Source organism: Trachemys scripta, chromosome 9 (genome assembly GCF_013100865.1).
Source record: "Trachemys scripta elegans isolate TJP31775 chromosome 9, CAS_Tse_1.0, whole genome shotgun sequence".
NCBI lineage: Eukaryota > Metazoa > Chordata > Testudines > Emydidae > Trachemys > Trachemys scripta.
The window spans coordinates 97788873-97813602 of record NC_048306.1 but is presented as its reverse complement, the minus strand read 5'-3'; the positions used below and the strand labels follow the sequence as shown (position 1 = coordinate 97813602).

Below are 24730 nucleotides of genomic sequence, written 5' to 3'. Positions count from 1 at the left end.
GAGTTAGTTGGGGTTGGTCCTGCTTTGAGCAGGGGGTGGGACCAGAACCTCCTGAGGTCCCTTCCAACCCTGATCTTCTATGGTTCTAAGAACACTCAGATGTCTTACCCCAACCTTGTCCCCCGCCTGACCTCTGACCCTGACCCTAATCTGACCTCTGACCTACACAGGCAGTGGCCAAGAACGCGCAGAGGTCAGCGCCCTGGGCCAGGCTGAGCCGCGGGAGCGCGCCCGTTGCCCCGCCCCTGGGCCCGGCCGGCGGGCGGAACGCGGTGCGCGGGCGGCGGGGGCCGGGGGAAGGCGCTGAGCGCAGGACGCCGGCGCCGCTGTCATGGCGGCCTGAGGAGCAGCGGGGGAGGCGCCGGGAGCCGGACGGAGCAGGCAGGTGAGGCCCCCGCTCCGCTCCCACAGCCCCTAGGGCGGCTCGAGGGGTCTCCCCGCCCCCGCTTCTAGTCACCGCTCCCCGGCGTCCGCGCCCCCGAGCACCCCCTGGCTCCCGGCCCCCCCCGCCGCCGGGGTCTCCCGGCTCCAGGCCCCCGATGCTCCCTAAGGGGACGAGGCCTCCCCATCGCCCCCTCCCCCGCAGCTCCCCTTGTCTGGGCTCCCATCGCCCCCTCACAGCTATCGGGGGTCTCCCTGGCTGCCCCCCATGAACCCTCCCTTCTCTGAGCTACCCCGGGGGGGGGAGTCTCCCTTTGGGCCCCCATGGACCCGCTGTTCTCTAATTTAACCCGGGGGAGGGATTCCCTGACTGGGCTCCCCTGGACCTCTCTCTTCTCTAACATACCCCAGGCCAGGGGGTCTCCCTGACTGGGCTCCCCCTGGACTCCTCTGAGCTACCCTGGGAGAGGGGTTTCCCTGACTGGGCCCCCCATGGGTCTCTGGGATCTTCATTGACCCCTTCCTTTCCATCTACACGAGGGGTGGAGAGAGGGTCTCTTTCTTGCCCACCTACACTTTCACTCTCTACTACTTTGGTGGAGAAGACGGGGTTAATGTGCTCTGGTGTAAACTAGCCGTTTTCTTGTTGCCTTCGGTGAAAGGTGCATTCCCAGTGCTTGGTGTGAATCGGTAGCTTTGTCTGCCTGTAGGTGTGAGCTATGTAACTTGAGTCTGCCTTTAATATTTCTGTGTCCTGTGCAATGAGAGGTTTCTGTCTCCAGGACTCTTTATTTTCCTTAAAAAGCACTTGCATCTGAAGAAGTGAGGTTCTTACCCATGAAAGCTTATGCTCCCAATACTTCTGTTAGTCTCAAAGGTGCCACAGGACCCTCTGTTGCTTTTTACAGATTCAGACTAACACGGCTACCCCTCTGATACTTTATTTTCCTTCCAGCCCTTTGCCAGTTTGAATTAGTTTCTGATTATGGTCTAAACACGTGGGCATTTGCAGAGACCTCTGTTATGCTCCTCCTGTTGGAGGCAAATAGTTCTGCACAGAAGATGCACGGTATGTTCAGCTTTAACTCTTTTTGTTCCGAGTGGTTTGCCTGCTCCATCCAGGAAACCCTTTGCTTTCTCCCTTGCACTCACACTGACCTCCAAGCCCTAGATGCTCTGATTTTTGGCTAGTATGTCGCTGTGGGAAAGCTGTATGTTCTTTTTCCTTTTGCTCCTGAGGGTCAGTTTGACTTGACCCTGCCTTAGGACTTGTGGAAGGAAGAAATCCAGGCAGTGAGTACTGCACCTGTCTCTGGAGCTTTCAGGCAGCAGACATGCATGGTTTTTGTATTGGAAAGATAAAAATGTACCTGAAATGTGGAGTTTGATAAATAGGGTGGAAAAATCCTGTTGTGCACCAGCCTAGACAACCAAAAACACGGTATGAACAAGTGAAACGTGACTATGAGACACGTGCGACTGTGCAATTGAAAATACTGGGTGTATGGCTTGCCAGGCTCATCTAAACTGAAAACAAAACCTACCTACCTCCTCAGTTCTTAGCAAACTGAAGAAGAAATAATGAATGATTTTCCCACTGGGCCACTCATGCCAGGCTTGCCATTTGCTTTGGTGCTACCAACCTGCTCCTGGGGATGGCATTTCCAGAAAAGTGTGCATATAACTGGCTGTGTGGAAAAGTGCAATCTGGAGTGTGGACAGCAGAACAGATTCAAAGAAAGAATCCAGCAAAATTGGTAAATGATCAATTTCTTTCAGGAAGGTAGCCCTGACCCATTGTCTAGGGTCTGGAAATGAGTCAGAAGATCTGGGTTCTGTATCCATCTCTCACCAACTCGCTATGTTCTTGAGCAAACTATTTCACCTTCAGGTCTGTTTACTCATCTGTAAAATGCGGATAGTAATGCTTACCTAGTCTTGGAAAGCACTTTGAGAGCTACTGATGAAAGTACATAAGTGTAAAGTTATGCTGTTTCATAGGTCACACAAAAAATAAGCTGGAGGAAGGGAATGTTTCCTATAGGGCAGCCATAATTTCATGCTGCATTTGTGATGCTGATTGTCCTTTGATAAATTACCTTAAAATATTTCTTTCATCTACATAGCAATCACTTTTCATCAGGCTTAAAAAATCTATTTAGTCTTAATCTGGTAGCCTCAAATGATACCCGGGAACAGAAAGTAACACTATGGTGCCTCTGTCACCTGTGATTTTAAAAATAAAAGAGGTGGAGACTTTGCACAACTTTCACAACAGGATCAGGAAAACCTACTCTGTCACAATCTTGTACAACACATTCAGCACTTGTAGTGCCTTGGAGGATAGTCTTGTGCTTAAGGCAAATGCCTGGGAGCCATGAAATTCTCATTCATTCACAGTTCTATCACATTCCCTGTGTGACCATGAGTTAGTCACTTGACCGCTTTGTGCCTAAGTTGCCTTTTCTTTGAAAGCAGATGATAAAACTGATTTACCCCTTAGATGTATTTGGAGACACAGGGTAGCTATACTGCCAACACAGAGTGTGATGGCAGCTCAAGTAGACCTACGTGAGCTAACTTCAATCTAACTAGCTTGGATAGTGGAGTAGTAAAGCTGCAGCAGCCTGTGCTTCAGTGTAGGCAGTACAAGCCCACCCAGAACCCTGGGTATTTGCTAATGGGACTAATGCAGACAGAAAAGTTAACAACAAGATCTTAAAATTGTCACCAGAATATGTCCTTTGTAAATAGAACATGAAAAAATCATGTCCACTAGTGATTCAGGGCTTAGGAGATCAAGTTCACTGTAGCTTGCACGTGACTTGTAATTTCCCACATTTATTTATTTTCTGAACTTGTCAGCTGGTAACTGGATTTGACATTTCAGAACCCAAATTATAATGCTCAGAGTGAAGAAACAGGTCAGACCAGAATTGTATTGGACCAGAATTGAAGACAAAGATTTACCTTTATAAAGAAAGGGTATTTTTTTTTTTAATCATTCAAGCCTTGTAATGAACACAAATCAATTTAACTCTGCCCTGTTGGCAAAAATGCACAGTAACCAAGTAAACTAGTGACAGAGCTTTTTCATTTTCCCCTCTGGCTCTGAAAGCAGTTGGAGTTCTGTGTTCCTGCCTTGTTAACTGACAGGTATTCAGATACTATTAGGCTTGTATAGTGCATCCTTCCTATGTAAGTGGATTATTTTTTTACATATATATATAAGGGTTAAATCAGTGGTTGTTCGTTTGCTGTGTAATGAGTTGTGAGGTGGAAGGAGTCTCAGCCAGTTCCTAGTAAACATCACAAAACCCACCACCAATGTTGTCACCACTTGGCAGTCTCAAAAGAATTGAAAGCCTGAATTGGCCATGGAATCTGAACCCCCCCTTCCTAGTCCCAGAGGAGCCCTTCCAGGGCATAGGTGAGGCATGTTGACAGGACAGTGTGCAGGAAGCTTTTAAGCTAGTGCCTGAGCTGTTGCTGCTCTATGGATAAATAGGACTTTGGCCTCCAGGGCTTAGTCCTGCACTCATCACTAGCACTGAATTATCATGAAAAACGAGGCAAAGCTAAGTGTGGAATGTTACCAACCTGGACATGCTTCCTGATCCACTTCTAAGCAGTGCTTTGCACAGAGATGGAGAAAAGAGTCCTTAAAACCATTTCTTTTTTGGCAGATTGAAAAATCTAGAATGGCAGGAGAACAGAAACCATCCTGCAATCTTCTTGAGCAGTTTATTTTATTAGCCAAAGGCACCAACGGATCAGCTCTGACTGCTTTGATAAACCAAGTGCTAGAGGCTCCTGGGGTTTATGTCTTTGGCGAGCTGTTGGAGTTAACAAACGTGCAAGAGGTAAGAGTTAAGTTTCTATCTCTTTTCTCCTGCTCTTCCCCCCTCCCCCCCCCACTCCTGGTTTAAGGGATTTCCTAGGAATTTCTATGCACATAGTAGACTAGGATGGCAAAATCTCCATCTTGGGGAAAGCCTGACACAATTTACCACAGTTTTCCAATGCTTCTATCATTCCCTGAGTCAAAATGGCAGATTTACAGAGAATTGTGAGGACCTGGTATACATGAGGGGATCCCTTTTGTCATATGCATTTATTTGGATTTAAATAATGATGCCTATGCAAGGCTCCAGGCATCCTAACTTGTGACTGTTAATACAATAAAATTTCAGCAGCACTAAAATAATCATGTAAACTACTATTTCAGCCAGCCAGTCAGTCACCAGCAAAAAAGCTCCTTTATATTCCGTCATTGTTCTGGGAAGCATACGGTTAGCCTTCTCTAAAACTCCTGTCACAGATGTATTTTGCAGCATGCCCAGAAGATCACCACGTTTGGGCTGTGTCAGAGCAAAATGGGGAGCAAGTTCCAGAATCCCAGAGCCCGCCTGCTAACGGAGTGTTCTCTAGCTCCCTGTCTCTTACAATGAGTGAGATCTAGCTCCAGCACCTCTGCTGATTGCAGTTATGGCACTATGGCACGCAGGAAGCTCAGCTTTCCAAACAGGCTTTTGTGCATGGCCAAAAATGCCATCAACAGTTTTTAGCATCAATTTCTATGTTTGGTTTCCTCCCAGTTTTTTCATGCAGCAAATCATGTAGATTAGGAGAACTGAAATACCAACCCAGGCTAGTGTAACAGCTGTTGTTCCAGTGCAATATTTGCTTGTCAGAGGAAGTACAGAACTTTGAGGCAGACAACTTAATGCTCTAACCTGCTTTGCTTTGAGATTGTTTGTGGTTTTGCAGGTTAACTGGCTCAGTTTCCCAGTGGCTAGTAAGGATTCTTAACCAACCAGCACCATAATCTGTTCGTCTGTCATGTGATAAGAATACGTAGCTGAATTGAAGGGGACACGTTCTTCATTTTCTCTCTTAAGCAGCTGACTGTATAAACTAAACTCAAGTTCTAATACATGGAATTGGCTGTATCATCCTGATTCTAAACTACTGAAATATAGTGCTGATTCCATGACTTTGGAACGGGTCCAGCCCTCTGACAACTGAAAATAGCCCTTCTTTTATGTATTTTTAAAAAGATACATATTCTGTGTGGAATTAAAGCCAACACTGTGGAGCAGCTGTATACCTATTGGCCATTATTGGCTTATGTAAGATTGCTTTTGCTTTCCTCCTCTCCAGCTTGCTGAAGGGCCTAATGCTGCTTACTTCCAGTTGCTGAACCTGTTTGCTTACGGAACGTATCCAGATTACGTAGGTAAGAGATTGCACTTCACAAATGCTCTTAGAACCTGAGATTGAATGGGCTGTGAGTGGTGGTAATGCAGTCTCTTCAGAACTAGCTTGTGCAGCTTCTCATTTTTCCAGCCAGGAAGCTCAAGGTAGCTGACTTACCCAAGTGTGTGATGTCTCCGTGAATGTGGCAGGTTGAAAGGATCTAAGGGTAAAATTCTGTCTGTCAGAGGCTTTCTGGATGAGTGGGGGCTACCCAGTTTATTGCACCCAATGCAGCACCGAATGCAGCACCTGCCCTATGTGTGTATTCAGTGCAAGGAGCTCTTGGCCCTCAGAGACCGTATATGGGCTTTGGAGACCAGGGTGGTTGAGCTGGTTTAAGGGAGACAGAGAGGTACAGAGATGAGACTTTCTGGGACACAGTAGAATGGTCCCACTCCCGGTCTGACAGCCTCTGTGCTGTTGAGGAGGGTGAAAGTCTCAGGGAAGGAGAGCATCGAACTGGAGCAGAGGGAAACGATCCCATAGTTGGGACCCTCCTTCCAGATGATGTGGTATCCTTTCACACTGAGGATACCTCTCCGGGGGAGAGAACGCCAGTTATTAGGAAGAGACAGATATTAGTAACGGGTGATTCAATCATTAGAAACATAGATATCTGGGTTTATGATGACCGGGAGAACTGCATGGTGACTTGCCTCCTGGTACGAAGGTTGCGGATCTCTCGGGGCATATAGATAGACTTATGTGTAGTGCTGGGGAGGAGCTGGTGGTCATGGTATATGTAGGTACCAATGACATGAGGAAGGATAGGAGAGGGGTCCTGGAGGCCAAATTTAGGTGCTAGGTAAGAGATTGAAGTCCAGAAGCTCCATGGCAGCATTCTCTTAAATGCTTCCAGTTCCACGCGCACAGCCAGTTAGCCAGACAGAACTGCAGGGTCTCAATGCGTGGACGAGACGATGGTGTAGGGAGGAGGGGTTTAGATTTATTAGGAACTGGGGAAACTTTTGGGAAAGGGGGAGCCTATATAGGAAGGATGAGCTCCACCTAAACCAAAATGGAACCAGATTGCTGGCATTTAAAATTAAAAAGATTTTAGAGCAGTTTTTAGACTAAGGGCTGGGGGAAAGACGAAATGTACGGAGAGCACGTGGTTTGGACAGACATCCCTTAGGGGAGGATCTACTAAGAGAGATTCTCTATGTCCTAGTAAGGAGGAGAGTATGGAAGATAAAATACAGGTAGGATCTGATGAGAAACAGTCAAATGAAAAAAGTCTCATACAATTGAATGATGCAATTGAAATGGGAGACAGCTAAAAAGTGACAAGTTTTTAAAGTGCTTATATTCCAATGCTAGAAGTCTAAATAATAAGATGGGTGAACTAGAGTGCCCCATATTAAATGAGAATGTTGGTATAATAGGCATCACAGAAACTTGGTGGAATGAGGATAATCAATGGGACACAGTAATACCAGGGTACAAAATATATCGGAAGGACAGAATAGGTTGTGCTGGTGGGGGATTGGCACTATGTGAAAGAAAGTGTAGAATCAAATGAAGTAAAAATCTTAAATGAACCCCAAACTGTACCATAGAATCTCTATGGATAGTAATTCCTTGCTCGAATAATAAGAATATATCAGTAGGGATATATTACTGACCACCTGACCAGGATGGTGATAGTGACTGTGAAATGCTCCGGGAGATTAGAGAGGCTATTAAAACAAAAAACTCAGTAATAATGGGGGAATTCAACTATCCCCATATTGACTGGGTACATGTCACCTCAGGATGGGATGCAGAGATAAAGTTTCTTGACACCTTAAATGACTGCTTCTTGGGGCAGCTAGTCCTGGAACCCACAAGAGGAGAGGCAATTCTTGATTTAGTCCTAAGTGGAGCACAGGATCAGGTCCAAGAGGTGAATACAGCTGGACTGCTTGGTAATAGTGACCATAATATAATTAAATTTAACATCCCTGTGGCGGGGAAAACACCACAGAGGCTCAACACTGTAGCATTTAATTTCAGAAAGGGGGACTACACGAAAATGAGGCGGTTAGTTAAACAGAAATTAAAAGGCACAGCACCAAAAGTTACATCCCTGCAAGCTGCATGGAAATTTTTTAAAGACACCACAATACAGGCTCAACTTAAATGTATCTCCCAAATTAAAAAACATAGTAAGAGAACCAAAAAAGAGCCACCGTAGCTAAACAACAAAGTAAAAGAAGCAGTGAGAGGCAAAAAGGCATCCTTGAAAAAGTGGAAGTTAAATCCTAGTGAGGAAAATAGAAAGGAGCATAAACTCTGGCAAATGAAGTGTAAAAATAATTTGAAGTACAGCTAGCCAAAGACTCAAAAGTTTTAACAATTTTTTTTTAAATACATCAGAAGCAGGAAGCCTGCTAAATAACCAGTGGGGCCACCGGACGATTGAGATGCTAAAGGAGCACTCAAGGACGATAAGGCCATTGTGGAGAAACTAAATGAATTCTTCGCATCTGTCTTCACAGTTGAGGATTTGAGGGAGATTTCCAAACCTGAGCCATTCTTTTTAGGTGACAAATCTGAGGAACTGTCCCAGATTCAGGTGTCATTAGAGGAGGTTTTGGAACAGATTGATAAATGAAACAGTAATAAGTTACCAGGACCAGATGGTATTCACCCAAGAGTTCTGAAGGAACTTAAATGTGAAATTGCAGGACTACTAACTGTAGTCAAATGACTGGAGGATAGCTAATGTGACGCCAATTTTTAAAAAGGGCTTGTAGTGAGGCAGCTGCCCCATTCTGGTGTGGAAGGGGTTAGAGAAAGCCAGAGAGGCTGCGCAGAGCCTCAGCCAATCATGGAAGGGCTTAGTGGGAGCCAATCAAGTGGAGGCTTGAAAGCAGCCAATCAGGGCCAGGCTGGGCCCTATAAGAAGGCTGCAGGGCAGAGAGGAAGGCAGTCTGTTCCTGGAGGGCAAAGGGAGAAGAACTGGCTCTTGTGGAGAGAGAGAGAGAGAGAGAAGAACCTAAGACAGAGCAGGGCTGGGTAGGGTCAGCAGGAGCTGGGAGAGCTCTAGACTGATGACTGCCAGATTGGGGCCCTGACACAAAGAGAAGGTGCTGGGGCTATGGGGAAGTGGCCCAAGAAAGTAGGCCCTGAAGGGGCTATACTAGAGACTGCAGTTGGCCACTGAGGCAAGTAGAAGGACTGAGGACCGCCTGTCCCCCGAAAGTGGGGAGAGGAGGCACAGCTGAAAGGCTGTGTCCCGAAGAGAACGCCGCAGTCCAGAAGCGACGCGGGTCCAGATGGTGGAGACGGTGGAGGAAGTGGAAGTAACAGTGAGTGAGACATTGCTAGTAAAAGGTGCCCTGGTGGGCTAAGAGAGCTAATTCCCAGCATGACCAGCAGGAGGCGGTGGGTCTGCACCGTTACGTGGCTCCAGAGGTGACCTCGGCAATTACAGGCCGGTAAGCCTGACTTCAGTACCGGTCAAACTGGTTGAAACTATAGTAAAGAACAAAATTGTCAGACACATAGATAAACATAATTTGTTGGGGAATAATCAATATGGTTTTTGTAAAGGAAAATCATGTCTCACCAATCTACTAGAATTCTTTGAGGGGGGTCAACAAGCATGTGGACAAGGGGGAATCCAGTGGATATAGTGTATTTAGATTTTCAGAAAGCCTTTGACAAAGTCCCTCACCAAAGGCTCTTAAGCAAAGTAAGCAGTCATAGAATAAGAGGGAAGGTTCTCTCATGGATTGGTAACTGGTTAAAAGATAGGAAACAAAGTAGGAATAAAAGGTCAGTTTTCAGAATGGAGAGCGGTAAATAGTGGTGTCCCCCAGGGGTCTGTACTGGGCCCAGTCCTATTTAACATATTGAGAAATGATCTGTAAAAAGGGGTAAACAGTGTGGTGGCAAATTTGCAGATGATACAAAACTACTCAAGATAGTTAAGTCCGAGGCAGACTGAGAAGAGCTACAAAAGGATCTCTCAAAACTGGGTGACTGAGCAACAAAATGGCAGATGAAATTCAATGTTGATAAATGCAAAGTAGTACATATTGGAAAACATAATCTCAAATATACATACAAAATGAAGGAGTCTAAATTACCTGTTAGCACTCAAGAAAGAGATCTTGGCGTCACTATGGATAGTTCTCTGAAAAACATCCCCTCCGTTTGCAATGGCAGTCAAAAAAGGTAACAATGTTAGGAACCATTTGGAAAGGGATATACAGTAAGACACAAAATATCATATTGCCTCTACATAAATCCATGGTACGCCCACATCTTGAATACTGCGTGCAGATGTAGTTGCCCCATCTCAAAAAAGATACATTGGAATTGGAAAAGATTCAGAAAACTGCAACAAAAATGATTTGGGTATGGAATGGCTGCCATATGAGGAGAGATTAATAAGACTGGGACTTTTCAGCTTGGAAAAGAGACGACTAAGGGGGGATATGACCGAGGTCTATAAAATCATGAGTGGTATAGAGAAAGTAAATAAGGAAGTGTTATTTATTCCTTCTCATAACACAAGAACTAGGGGCCACCAAATGAAATTAATAGGCAGCAGGTTTAAAACAAACAAAAGGAAGTATTTTTTTCACACAATGCACAGACAACTTGTGGAACTCCTTGGCAGAGGATATTGTGAAGGCCAAGACTATAACAGGGTTCAAAAAAGAACTAGATAAATTCATGGAGGATAGGTCCATTAATGGTTATTAGCCAGGATGGGCAGGGATGGTGTCCCTTGCCTCTGTTTGCCAGAAGCTGAGAATGGATCACTTGATTACCTGGTCTGTTCATTCCCTCTGGGGCACCTGGCATTGGCCACTGTTGGAAGACAGGACACTGGGCTAGATGGACCTTTGGTCTGATTCAGTACGGCCGTTCTTATGTAAATCTTTTTTTCATCTGACTATGGAAGAACAACAATAGGCAGACTGTTACGTGCTGGTCTAGACGTTTAGAGTGGGCATTTTACTAGCCTCTCTTGGGCTGAGTCACTGTGACAGGAATTGACTTGCACTGGTATTCACGCTCTCTTCCTAAGATTCAAAAGACACTCATTCTGCAGAGGACAAACTCTCCATCTCTTTGGAAATTAGAGTGGTACCGATTAGAGAATCTCCCCTTTCAGGGGTTTGTAACCTATTCTTGAAAATCCATTCTGAATTGAAACGTGGTCAACAAGGTTTGTATCATGTTCTGTGTAGTGAATGTGTGTGTGAACAAATAGAGTATTTGTGCGCGTAGGCTGTTAGACAAATAGTCCATTTTTATGTGCAAAAGTCCAGTTTGAATTTATTTGTTGTGATAATTTTGCATGCAGATTAGGCACACAGTTGCATGTGCTTTTCACACACAATTGCACACATCTGTCTTTGGAAACTGGCCCCTCGCTATCTGTTTAAATAAAAGCACTGCATCTACTAGTGAGTTCTTAGGAGTGTAATGATCAATGTCCCAATTTGACTGGGTTGAGTTGCTTGTCTCCACTTGAATGTCTTAAACATCTTTCTTTGGGAGATACTTAGCAGGAACTAAACCTGTGCTGTAGTCTAGGCTTTGCTGTGTTTTTGGAATACTGAGAAACTAGCTACAAAGGGAAGAATCTCAAAGGAACAGCTTTTCTAGTCAGCCTTAAAATAGGCCAGAGAGCCTTCTTGTTTGGAAACCATTGGCTGTACTGAAGAAGGGTGTCATACAAAAGACCTATCTTGCTCTTAGGCTTCTATAACCTCTTCATGTGGTAAAGCAAAATAAAGACATGTCCACCAGGATGCCACCTTGGAAATAGCCACTTGTATATAATTTCAAAGGCACCAAATCTGAATCAGGATAGCGTGTCTATCTGAAGGTGCATTCTAACCTTGCTATGCCTTTGTGCTTACACTTCAATTCTGATGCAGTGCAGTACTTAATATTTGCGAGCAGCAGCCTGAATCCAGAATAGCACAATGCTTTACAAATAAGTCTGCCCAGAATGTCATTGATGCCCATCACAGTAGTATCTGAGCACTTGAGTTGTAAAATCTGGAGAACAGCTTTAGTAGATGTATTGGGGTGAAAGCTCCGGTAGATATGGAGCCAGCACAAGCTTCATGAATTCTTTGCAGTCTGTGGATCTCTAGGATGTGACCAGTTAGAGGACCAGTCTGCTCTGCATGAGTGTTAGATCCCAGGGCATGGCTTGTAAGAGTAGGGATGTTCACTAATATCCTGGACTTCAGCTTCCCCTTCCCATGTAAGTAAGATAGTATGGGAGAGAGTAATCACCGCCTTCCAAATAAAAATGGGTACGGGACAGAGGAGGCCAAAATGGAAAGAATTGGGTGAGATGAGTAAGATAACCTTAGTGTCACGGAAATACTAACTCTTTCATTAACACGCATATTCCAAAGAGCGCCTTTGCTTTTGAAAGCAGCCAGCCTCCCTTCTGTTTGTGAATACACTAGAGGCATGTGGCTACTGCGGTGATAGGATGGCCATAGAAGAATCTAGATTAATAATTTCTCTTCTCTCCATGAACCTGATGTTTGACACTTTCATGCATAGTTCCCAAGCACTTCAAAGAAGTAAGTATCATCCACCTTTTACAGTTGGTGAAACCAAAGTCCAAGGTTTTGTTAGCATGAGCTTACTGAAAGAGGACAAATAGTTTGGTCTTGGAAACAAAATATTAACCATATGTCTTGGCAGGATTTCACCTGTAGACGTGTGAATTATGTTCTGTATTTTTGTGGTTCTGGTTTTGGAATTAGAACAGTTAATAACTGACTTTCTTTTTAATTCTGCCTCTGTTTCTCCTTGGGTATGGTCCAGCTGTTACTTATAGCAGCACTGCCTTCTCAGTAGCACCCCTTCGTAGCAGGAGGAGTACTTGGTGCTACTGACTTCTAGGGTGTAACTCAGTTGAAGACTTTAATCTGAAGGTTTTGTTTAATTCTTGAAGGAAACTCCGTAACTTTGTTCTCAATTTTTTTTTTTTTTTTACATTGAACAGCAAACAAGGATCACCTGCCAGAGTTAACGGGGGCCCAGAAGAACAAGCTGAAACACTTAACTATTGTAAGCTTGGCTGCCAGAATGAAGGTAAAAGATAGAAATCTTGGCTAAGTAATGCCAGCCATTTCTGCAAGTGGCATCCAAGTATTGGACTCGGGTTTGCATTAGGCTGCATGTGTGCTCTGGAAAACCTGTGACTGGAAAATTACCTGCAATGTACAGTGCTCCCCTGTATTCATGGGACTCAGTAACTTATGAAGGACTTCCAAGGAGTGAGAGCTTGGAATGGCTGAACAGTTCTATAAAGAGCGAGAAATGGGCATTCTGGGAGGAGAAATCGGATTGGCTAATGGAGGCGGGACCCAATCGCCCATCTACCTCTTGAAAATCTTGTCAATTCTGGATGGGGGAGGGAATTTGGCTATTTTACCTTCCACAGTGCTGCCATCCCAACCCACTCTCCAGAACTTACTGTAATAAAAGCTTACAGGAGTGTCTTATGTGTGACGTAACCTAATAGTATCTGCTTCCTTTGATACTATTTGATACTTTCCCACTTGCTGTTTACCTGCAGGATGTGTATAATAAATGTTTGTTTGATTGCAAGCTTCTACAAACCCTACTTCCAGACTATGCTCAACTTTCCATTCTGGACGCACAAGTGACTGTTTGTTCTTGGATTTCTTGTTTCTAGTGCATTCCTTACTCTGTGCTGCTCAAAGACCTGGACATGAGGAATCTGAGGGAGTTGGAAGATCTAATCATTGAAGCTGTGTATACAGACATTATTCAGGGGAAACTGGATCAGCGCAACCAGGTGCTGGAGGTGGATTTCTGTATCGGCAGAGACATTCAGAAGAAGGACATCAGTAATATTGTTAAAACACTCCAAGAATGGTGAGGCAGGAGGCTCCTCCACCTTGTCTGATTTGCCTTTTAGGAATGTCTCGAAGGAAATAGCTTGCCCTGGCTTTTTCTGAGTCCTGTAAGAATCAAATGTTAGCTTAGTTTCAGCATATTCCATTCATTAGCACTCTTACACCATGAAAAGTCACTTTGCGAAGGGTCCCTCCTGGACAAAAACCCTGATACCCTCTCCAGTATTTCTTACAGACGCTGTCATAGTAGTACATCCAATTGTACTACTGGTTTCAGATTCTGAAGTTACCTCAGTTCTTACCTTAGTTACCTCAGCTTTTTGCTTTAGGGCCTCTCCTACAGTCATGCCAAATTGACATCGTGGCCTCAACCTAGAGACAGACGTCTTGTAGAATGACCCCTTCCTCCTCCTACCATATTAATTTTTCTAATGAGCAAAGACAGATTTGTCCACTAATACTCTGGTAATGAGAATTACAGTTTGTTAAGATTTGCCTGAGTATCTCAGAGTCACAGTACTTTAAACTTCACCTCTGAAGTGTTTCAGATACCTCTGTAGGCCTCCCTTCATTGCTGGAGATGAAGCAGACCTCATGCTTTTGGCTGAGACCATCTTGTTCTTGTTCTCGTGTATTTTTTTTATCAAGTTTCCAGTAATCTGCCTTTCAGTCCTGTAGGATTCGTTCATTACCCAAAGGAGTTGCCACTTTTCTAGGCCACAGGGACTGTGACTGATTCCCAGTTGAGTACATAATACAGTCACTGCCTAGCCGTTACGGGTACATTAGAAATAACAAAGATTAGTAGCTGTGGAAGTGTGGTAACCTGGGTCACTTGGTTTTTCTCTTTTTCCCCCTCACTGCAAGGAAGGAGTGCAGCAGCTTCTTGGATCTTTCTACATTGCTTGGTGTGCAACTCTGAACCCACTTCAGATCCCTTTCCATTCCTTCCCACTGTGAATGGGAGCTGAAACCCTCACTGAGTGGAGGAGTGTTCTTGTCACCCTGATTGTTTTTCTTAGGGGGACCTTGTCAGTGTGACTTTTATTTTCTGAGTAATCTAAAAAAAATCAGTTTCTGATATATCCCCCTTTAAGTAGCAATTCCTGACTTTTTAAAAAGGTTTGAACATGTTTTTTGGCTTCTCTGTGGTGAATCTAATAGGATCTAATAGAGCAACTCCACCAGACATGCTGGGACCAGCCCCTGCTTCCTCTCTGTTCACACACCTCTCTGCTGCCTCTTTTGTTTGGCTTTGCTGCCGCTGGCAAATATCTTCTTACAGGGCGCAAGGAAGTATATATATGTGAGCTCCTAGACTGGCCATCAACAAAGCAGCAAAACTGAGTAGATACATGTTCAAACCTTTTTACACAAAGTAAACACTGAAACAATAGAATAAAACATCTTTTTCCACTCAGTTCTTTCAACTCTAATAATCTTCGCTGCTAATGTTAAATATAAGCCCCCAAACTTTCAGACAGAACTGTGTTTTGTTTTTTTCAAACTGAGTGTCCCTTTCAAACTGTCCAGCATTGAACACACGAGTGTTGTTACATTTTCAGGTGCGATGGGTGTGAAGCGGTTCTGTTAGGAATCGAACAGCAAGTGCTTAGAGCCAACCAGTACAAAGAGAACCACAATCGAACTCAGCAGCAGGTAGAGACAGAGGTAGGTGTAGAATCACTCCTGTCCGCTCTGGTGATGAGCGTGTCAGATACACCTTCAAGTTTCTCTTTGGTGAATTTCTGTGCTCATTAAAGTGAGAAACTAAGGGGCCTGGCTAACACATAGAGTGAGCAGGAGTCTTGTAACCGTCCTTTGCACTGCACTGCCGATGTCCCTCAATTCTTACCTTGCAGCACTCCCTGGTATTCAGTCCAGGGCTTCGGCTAGGTGGAGACTGACAATCGTGCCACACAGGTGTGCTAATCTTGTGATGCACCCTCTAGGAAAGAACTTGGATTCCTCCTCTTCACAACCATATTAACTTCACTGATGGGCTAAGCCAGATTTGACCACTGACCTTCTGATGTGTGGGTTTCTGAGTCCTCCTTTATAAACTTGCTGGGACCTCCTTGCGTTGATTTGTTAGGAAACCAATTTTTTAACACACACAACACGACAGAAATCTGATGTTTCTACAACTTTAGATTTCACTGTGAATAATGAAAATCCAGAAGGAATAAGAAAAAATAGTTAATTTATTGTAAACCTAGGAATGTCGTTAAAAATCTCTCCATAGCCATTCCTAGACATCCCTCTGAATTCCATCTGAAGTGGTGAAAGTGTGGTAAATTCTTTCCTTAGAAACCCTAAATTGTAGCCGCAAAAAGTGCGTTTGAAAACTGCTTCTATCACTGAGAGTGCCTTATTTGTTAACCCTGCAAACGTGGACAGCCCTCTGCCATCCCAAGGAATAGATACAAGGGACTACATTTTCAAAACTGGCTAGTGATTTTGGATACCCAACATAAACTCCCTTAATAGAGGTTTGTCATTCACTGGATGAGTCCTCAACAATTTCTGAAAGTCTGTTCGATTTAACACGTCAACTTGAGTACCCCCAAAATGACACCCAAAATCTTGAAATCGCTTTTTGAAAATTTGAGCCAAAATGTTTTTCCCCCTATTCCTGTAATATCCAGAGATGGCCAACAGAGGGCAGCATAAGCACACAGTCTCTGCTGATTGTATTGTTGTGAAAACAGAACTACAACTGCGAAAATGAGAGCAGTCCTCCTGAGACTGTAGCTCGAGGTTTATTTCTTGCAGTCCTGCATCCCGGCAGGTTCATGCTGGCCTTTTGAAGCTGTTTATATGCTGTGATTTGACTGGTACCCGGGACACATTTGAGGAGTCCAGTGGCACGTTAAAGACGAACAGATTTATTTGGGCATACGTTTTCGTGGGTAAAAAACCCACTTCTCCATGCATCTGAAGTGGGTTTTTTACCCATGAAAGCTTAAGCCCAAATAAATCTGTTCGTCTTTAAGGTGCCACCGGACTCCTCGTTTTTTTTTTTTTGTGGATACAGACTAACACGGCTACCCCGATACTTAGGACACATTTGGTTTGCCGGGTGTTTCTAGCCCTGGGGAGTCTCATAGACTCATAGCAAAGTCTGGACTCCTGACTTCTATGCTCATTTCAGGCTGCATTTGTTTTTGTCAGTTCACTCATTCTTTTCGTGGCACCCCCCTGAGGTCCGGTGTTTGGAGGGTGAGGTGCCATGCAGATGGCACTTCCCACTGTTTCCTGGTGCATGGGGAGCATACCACTGTGTGCTTGCTCGTCGAACACACCCCAGGTCTTGAGGGTAGCCTCCATTCCTACCTTGGAGGAGAAATGTGGCTGATTGGTCCGAATAGTTTTCCCTTCCCTTCGCTCTGCAGAGCTGTTCTAGGTGTGGGGTATTTTCCTCCCCGCGTATCCCAGGCACTCCCTGACACTTGAGGTCTGCAGACTGGTGAACTGGCTGCCTCCTGCAATCAGGCAGTGGAAAGTCTTTCTTGCTTGTCACTGTGCTATTCCTGGTGTCTAGTAACAGGTATCTGCAGCCCCCAGTTGCCTCCAAACCAGGTCTAACATGGAGTATTACCAGGTCAGGTCATCTAATACCAACACCTAATAAAATCAGATTGAGAGAATGTGTGTGCATGGGGAGATTTGTATCCAGCGATGAGTTACTCTTCGAACTCAAGGGCATTTCCATCCTGTGCTTAGGAGGGGGCTTCCTCTCTGCAGTGGGGGTGGAAGAAGCAAATGCTCATTCGCTGTCTCTTTTCGCCCAGGTCACAAACATAAAGAAAACATTAAAAGCCACGGCCTCCTCATCAGCACAAGAGATGGAACAGCAGCTGGCAGAGCGAGAGTGCCCGCCCCACGCAGAGCAAAGGCAGCCCACAAAAAAGATGTCCAAAGTCAAAGGGCTGGTCTCCAGCCGCCACTAGAACCTGCCACGTAGCCATCATTCAGCCATGAGTGACGACAGAAGGAGCGACAGAGGCCCCGTGTCTCCTTTTTGGTGGGTTCTGGGCCAGGCCTCTCCAAGCTGGCAAATATAAAAGCCCTGTTTGAATACAGCCCCAAACCGGCCGTGCCTGGCTAAGCTACAGTGTGCAAATCTCATTCACGTCCAAGATGCCACCTGTTCTCCTAGGCCTTTAAAGAGGGACTTTCAGCCAGAGAGAATTCCCACAAGGGGCAGAAAATCTGCGACACCAGGGGAACGGAATCTCTGTGGAAGGTTTTGCTCCCTCCCAGCCAGCCTTCCCATGCTCCCTCTTGCGAGGAGTTTGCCATGCTGATTTAGAGTTCAAGATAACGTCTACCATGGCAACTGGCTGAATCCCAAGATTGGGACTTGGCTATTGAAGCGCCAGGCTGGGGGAGAGGAAGCTACCAACGCAGACTTCTCCAATCCCAAAGGGAAGGCAAAACATTACTAGGCCGGGAGCAGCGCTACATTGAAATCTTCAACCTTCCCCGGGCCCCTCTGTATTTTAATTCACACTCTACCTCACTCTGTGAAGGTGAGATCCAGTGCTGGGCTGTGTTTACTAATCTCTTTACTGCCCTTACTAAGCCTATTAATCTGCCACTGATTTAAAGAACTAGGCTACGGCTGTGAGGCTTCAGCACAGCAAGGAGGAAACAAGTTGCTCTCTCTCGAGCTCTCCGTATTACAGCTGGCTGGGGACCTATTGGGAGTCACGTTCCTTCTCAGTGTGTCTGCATCCTCCCAGGGCTGCTTGTGAATTGTTCCCTTCCTGAAATCTTTAAAGCCTAATACCGTAAATCTTCCTTGGAGATGACGTTTGGTGTGGAAGAGGAGCCGCTGTGGCTTGGTGGCAGGCCAGTGGCCCAGAACCCGCTGACAGGCGTGGCAGTGACATCCCCTTGCTGAAGCGATGGACTTTACTAGCCTTTCTGAACTTGAACAGTTTCAGGTTGTATTTTACTCCTTTTTTTTTTTGTACATTGTTGTGATTCTAAAGCATTTCAGCCTTTGTTTTGTGTTTGATATTTGTTACAGGCTAACTTCAGGGGACTTGCACCTCATGGGGGAGGTTGGTGGCTGTTTGTGGTTTTTTTTGTTTGTTTGTTTTTTTAAGGGGAGGGCAGGGTTGAGATCTAAACTGCAATTCACATGAAAAAGTGCATTTTGGAACAAATTAAATGCTGATTTAATGTAGGAGTGGAGTCTTGGCTTTGGAGCAGCTGTGGGCAAGCACTGGGTAGGCTAGCTGGGTTATCGGAGTACCTCGCTGATTCCTGACTCCATCTTCACGCACACCTGGCAGGCAGGGAGGTGTCCTTCCCATTTTACAGATAGGAGCTGAGACGCAGCGAGGTGCGACTTGCCCAAGTTCATGTAAGTGGTCTGTGTCAGAGCCAGGACCTGCACCCAGGTCTCCTGAGTCTTAACCCCTTACCCACAGGACCAGCAGGAATGAGACTGTCATACTTTGCTATCACAGTCTGCACAAAGCGAGGCACTCCCGGGGAGGGACAGTCAGCTTGACTGAGCGCTGTTTCACAGCCTGGCCCATCTTCCTTTCAGTTTATCCACCCACTCTGCAGTGAGAAGCAACTTCTGTGCTGGGAAAGGCAGGCTGTATAAGCAGAAGCTCATGTCTGCTATGGGAACCAAAGGCTCCTTCGGTACAAAGAGCAGCATTTCTGAGGCTTTTCTAGGGGAACACGGGGCCAGGACCTTGCTATAATTCAACCACCAACAGCTTCAGCTCGCCTTACATAGGTGTGTCCCATGCTAGGCACACACCCACCCTCCTCTTATTAGTAGCTTGAATTCTTTGTTCTCTGCACATTCCCATTCTTTACCCTAGAGCATGTTCTAGGGTTTGGCATGAGTCTGCAGAAGTAAATGACTCTTCTCACCTATGCACAGGCACAACCACCACTAATAGTGGAGACAGGTGGACTATCTAAAATACCTTTAACCTGACAGGTGAGGAACAAGACTGCCTCTGGGTTAGCTCCCTTGATTCCTGACTGTTTTCCTCTTCTGTGTGCCTCCCCCCCCCCCCCCCTCCAGCTCCCAAACTAACTAAAAAGCCCAAGTGCTGGTGACAGATGCTGTATTGACAAGCCTAGAGCATGAAGTTGTCTTTGTAGTCTTTGAACATATCCCTTCCCTAGGCAGCATCTGTGCTAGCTTTTCCACGCTGCCTGGCTAAAGGTGCCTCTACTCTGCTGGGCGGGGAGAAGCGTGTGAGCTTCCTACATGCTCACTCCTTGGCCTCTGGGGGGCTACGTTGGATTTCTGTGATGCGGGCCCCCAGACTGAGCCCCACTGGGGAATTCAGGATACAGTGCTGCATGGCTACTGCTCACAGGGGGAGGGATAGCTCAGTGGTTTGAGCATTGGCCTGCTAAACCCAGGGTTGTGAGTTCAGTCCTTGAGGGGGCCACTTAAGGATCTGGGGCAAAATCAGTACTTGGTCCTGCTAGTGAAGGCTGGGGGCTGGACTCAATGACCTTTCGCGGTCCCTTCCAGTTCTAGGAGATAGGATATCTCCATATATTTATTATAAAAACTGTTGTCAGTCATTGTGCAAACCCCCACCCCCAAAAAGACTGGCTGTGAACCAGTGCCCTAGAGGTGAAAGGGCTCCGTGGCCACATTCTCAATCTCCTGAGCCTCCATCCTCACCTGTTCTTCTGCTAGCTCACGTCCAACACCTGCCTTGTTGTGAGGAGGCAGGTTCAAGTTGACTGTCTTGAAAGAGGCTGAGGTTTTCAGTCACCAGTGGCATGCAGGGATCATGGGGGTGAATTGGCCTAGTTCGTGTTCTTTGCCAGTCTCACCCGCTGTGCTGTGCTGAAGGGGAGCAGCCTTGGGCTCCTGAAGCCTCCTCACCATCAAGTTTTTACATTGTCTCGAGCTCTGTGCAAAAATCTGAAAACCCCGTTGGACGCTCAGGCCTTATTTTCACGGCTGGGTGCAGTGCCTTTGTTCAGTAGAGAAACAAGGAAAAGCTGCGCCGTGCCTTGAGTGAAGAATGAATTCTTACTTCTGTGCACTGCGGTGAGAGAGATGGGGGTGGAGCTCAGAGGAAAACCAGCTACTTTGCCCTAATCGCTTACATGTTTGAGTGCGGACCCTGTGCTGTACAGAGAGAGAGAATCCCTGCTCTGAGGGCTTGGTCTGAGACAAACCTTGATAAAGGAAATCCTGCATGGGGGAGATGCACAGCTGTGCTGCACCTTGGTAACTGAGCTTTGAGGGAAGGCTTGGAAGTCATTCCAGGAGCACCGGGACAGCGTGGCCACAGACAGCAGGGGAAGGCGTGGGAACGCCCAGTGACTGCAGTGGACGCTGCTGCCTGGAGTTGAGCTGTGTAGGAGTTTGGACAAGCAGCTTAATGTGGTAATAGATGTTGAATGACAGAACGAAGGGCTTTAGATGACAGGTGGGGAAGGGGGTGGAGCCTCTAGCGCCTCTCGAAACGCCACAAGAGGGAAGTGGAAGTGGAGAGGTGGATCTGTGCTGCGCAATAAGTGATGTGAAAGCCGATCAGTTGGGCTCGCCTGCTCCGTGCCAGCCAATGCCAGCTGCCTCTGCTAACACGCAACGTGCCCCAGTCGTGCTTCCCAGGTGTTGGGGATAGCATCATGCCATGCTCCGTTTTACGGTCACATCAGGCCGCTGCATCTGTACTTTGCTTCAGGATTGCAGCAGGCTGGTGGTCATGCTGCTCACGATAATGCCCGTTTGCCTCCTGCAGCTGCGAGGTGCCAAGATTCTTTGCCTCAGCTGGAGAGACAAAGTGGAGGGAGCTCTCGCCCCTCCCCTCCCTTCTTCAGTGCTTTACTGTCTTGCTTCGTATTCTGCACTTCCCCTTTCATTGGTGCTTGTTCACTACAGAGAATGGCAGCAAGGGAGACAGCCTACTGTTGCACTAATAGGCTGCCGTATCTCTGAGCTGTGCCTCTTCCCAACTCATGTCTATTGGCACCCCTGCCAGGGCTCACAGCACACCAGATAACGTCAGGCATTTCTGGGACAGGGCAGAGCAACAGGGGATGCTGATTTTTTAATTTGTCTTCTGACTGCTTGAAACCTGTTCCTCTTCCCTTTCCTCTACCTGTCGGAAAGACAGATCCAACAATACCCAGTCTTCTGTCAAGCGCAGTAAGAATAACACTCCGCTACACTGATAGATCCTTCTGCATTTAGACCTGGGCTCCGATCCTACACCTGCCTCTGCGTTGACTGAAATGCAGGGGTCTGCCCCTTTGAAGCCAGTTGCAAGATTGGGGGCTTGCTCCGCAAGCTGATGCCCCAGTGACAGTACTGGGCTGCTTGGGATCTTCAGCTACCTATCAGATACTCTCAACAGGAGCTGGGGGGAGGCTGTGGTGGTTCAGAATGCCAGTGGGAAAGAGTTCTCCCCATGAAGGAGAGCTGCAGCAAGATACAGCCCCGGTACTTTACGCTTCCATCTGCCCTGCAGGGTGAATTCTAGTGAATAACGTTCGGTTCCTGTTGGGAGAAGAAAATACACAAACCCAGTATCTTTCAAATTCCATCCATCCTATGGGAAAGATGTGTGGAGTGTTTGAAACAAACGGGGAGCCAGTTTTATTCACCGCAGTGCTGCCAGAAATGTAAGGGGCCAGGGCTGTAGTGTTGCTGTCTTTGTAGAGATGTGGGGCTGGAGGGGACCTCGAAGGTCATCTCATTCAGCACCCCCATGCTGAGACAGGACCAAGTAAAACTAGATCATCCCTCAGGGGTGTTTGTTTAACTTATTCCTAAAAATCTCCAATGACAGGGATTCCACAACCTCTCTAGCTAACCTGTGTGTAACTATCCTCGTAGTTAGGTGAGATATTAGGAAAATCTTTCTAACTCTCTCGCTGCAGATTAAGGCCATTACTTCTTGTCCTACCTTCAGTGGGCATGGAGAACAGTTGATCATAGTCCCATTTATAGCAGCCCTTCCCATATTTGAAGACTCTTATCAGGTCTTCACTCAGTCAACTTTTCTCAAGACTAAATATGCCCAGTTTTTTTTAATCTTTCCTCACATGCCAGGTTTTCTAAATCTTTGATCATTTTTGTTGCCCTCCTCTGGCCTCTCTCCAATTTGTCCACATCTTTCGTAAAAGTGTGGTGCCCCAAACTAGACACAGCACTCCAGCTGATGCCTCACTAGTGCCAGGTGGAGTGTAACAATTACCTCCTGTGTCTTACATACAACACTCTTGTTAATACTCCCCAGGATGGTATTCGCCTTTTTCACAACAGCATCATATTGCTGGCTCATATTCAATTTGTGATCCACTCTTAACTCCCAGATCTTTTCCAGCGGCCCTACTGCCTAGCCAGTTATTGCACAAGTACAAAATGGGAATTTGATTTTTCATCGCTAAGTGGAGTACTTTGCGTTTGTCTTTATTGAATTTCATCTTGTTAATTTCAGATCAGTTCTCCAGTTTGTCAAGGTCATTTTGAATTCTAATCCTGTCCTCCAAAGTGCAGCTTCACACAACACACAGTCAACCTGTGGAACTCATTGCCATGGGATGTTGTGAAGGCAAAACGTATAACTGGGTTCAGAAAAGAATTAGATAAGTTCATGGAGGGTAGCTCCATTAATGGCTATTAGCCAAGATGGTCAGGGATGCAATCTCATGCTCTGGCTGTCCCTAAACTGCCTGCAAGGAGATGGGACTGGATGACTGGGGATGGATCACCCAATAATTGCCCTGTTCTGTTCATTCCCTCTGAAGCATCCGGCATTGGCCACTGTTGGAAGACAGGGTACTGGACAAGATGGACCATTGGTCTGACCCAGTCTGGCTGTTCTTATGTTCTTGCAACCCCTCCCAACTTGGTATCATCTGCAGATTTTATAAGCATAGTCTCCACTAATGTAATCCAAGTTGTTAATGAAAATATTGAATGGTACCTGACCCAGAACAGACCTCTCTGGGACCCACTAGATACGTTCTTCCCGTTGGACAGTGAGCCATTGATGACCACTCTTTGAGTATGGTTTTTCAACCAGTTGTGTACCCAGTAAGTCTGTTAAAGAAATAAATTAGGTTGGTTTGGCATGATTTTTTCTTGACAAATCACCCTATTATTCTCCAGGTGGGTACAAATTGATTAGTACATAAATTTATTCCAGTATCTCTACAGGCATTGAAGTTCGGATGGCTGGGCTAGAATTCCTTGGGTCCTCTGTTTCCCTTTTTAAAGATAGGTCCCATGTTTGCCCTTCTCCAGTCCTCCATTAAAAAGATCACTAATGCTTTCGAGTTTGCTTCAGTAAGTTCCTTAAGTATCCATGGTGAATTTCATCAGCCTCTGCCGACTTGAATACATCCAACTTATCTAAACTTTCTTTTAACATGTTATTTCCCTATTCTGACTTGTGTTTCTTCCCCCTTGTTGTTCATAGTCATTGTGTTAAGTATCGGGTTATAATTTAACCTTTTTCATGAAGACTGAACCAAAATAGGCATTAAACATCTCAGCCTCCTTGGTGTCATCCATTATTAGTTCTCTTTCCTCTCTAAATAGTGGACCTACACTTTCCTTTGTCTTTCTCTTGCTCCTAATGTATTTATAGAACCTCTTCTTATTGCCTTTTATGTCCCTTGTTAGGCTAACTCATAAAATGAGTTAAACCTTTCTGATTGTCTCCCTTCCTGCTTGTGCTTTTGTGCTCATCCTTAGCAATTTGTCCTTGAACCCACTTTTTGTAGGATTCCTTTTTGATACTCCGATATTAAAGAGCTCCTGATGCAGTCATATTGACCTCTTCCTATTCTTCCCGTCTTTCCTTTGCTCCAGGATAGATTGCTGTTGGGCCTTTAATATTGTCTCTGAGAAACTACCAGCTCTCCTGATAGTTATATAGAAATAGGTGAAGGGATGCTGTGAAGTTAAACTTGCCCTAAAAATTAGGTTCTGTAAAAATCAGTTTGGATAAAAACTGAGTTGTATAGAGTTTTCCTCCCAGAGGAAACTTTTAAAAGACAAAGGGAAGCATTCCGACATCCTTGAAATGTAGAGAAATATTACCCTATTTATTTTGTAGATGGGGAGACTGAGGCAGAGAGGTTAAGTGCTTGCCCGTGGTCACACAGCAAGTCAGTGGCAGAATCAGGAAGCCAGACCTCTTGAGTCCCAGTGCCGTATGAAGCCTCCCCTACAGCGTTTCCACCCAAACCCTGTGCAGCATTCTGCT

At 45.7% G+C, this 24730-nt stretch overlaps 1 protein-coding gene across 1 annotated transcript; it reads left to right on the top strand.

Moving 5' to 3' along the window:
* The first annotated feature begins 286 nt into the window (after positions 1–286).
* Positions 287–18696, top strand: COPS7B (COP9 signalosome subunit 7B). The gene is made up of 7 exons (XM_034782174.1): positions 287–385; positions 4068–4244; positions 5545–5620; positions 12620–12708; positions 13316–13518; positions 15065–15170; positions 17294–18696. Exons 2-7 carry the CDS (start codon positions 4083–4085, stop codon positions 17450–17452), a joined length of 795 nt encoding a protein of 264 aa, XP_034638065.1. The 5' UTR covers positions 287–385; positions 4068–4082; the 3' UTR covers positions 17453–18696.
* The last annotated feature ends 6034 nt before the right edge of the window (positions 18697–24730 follow it).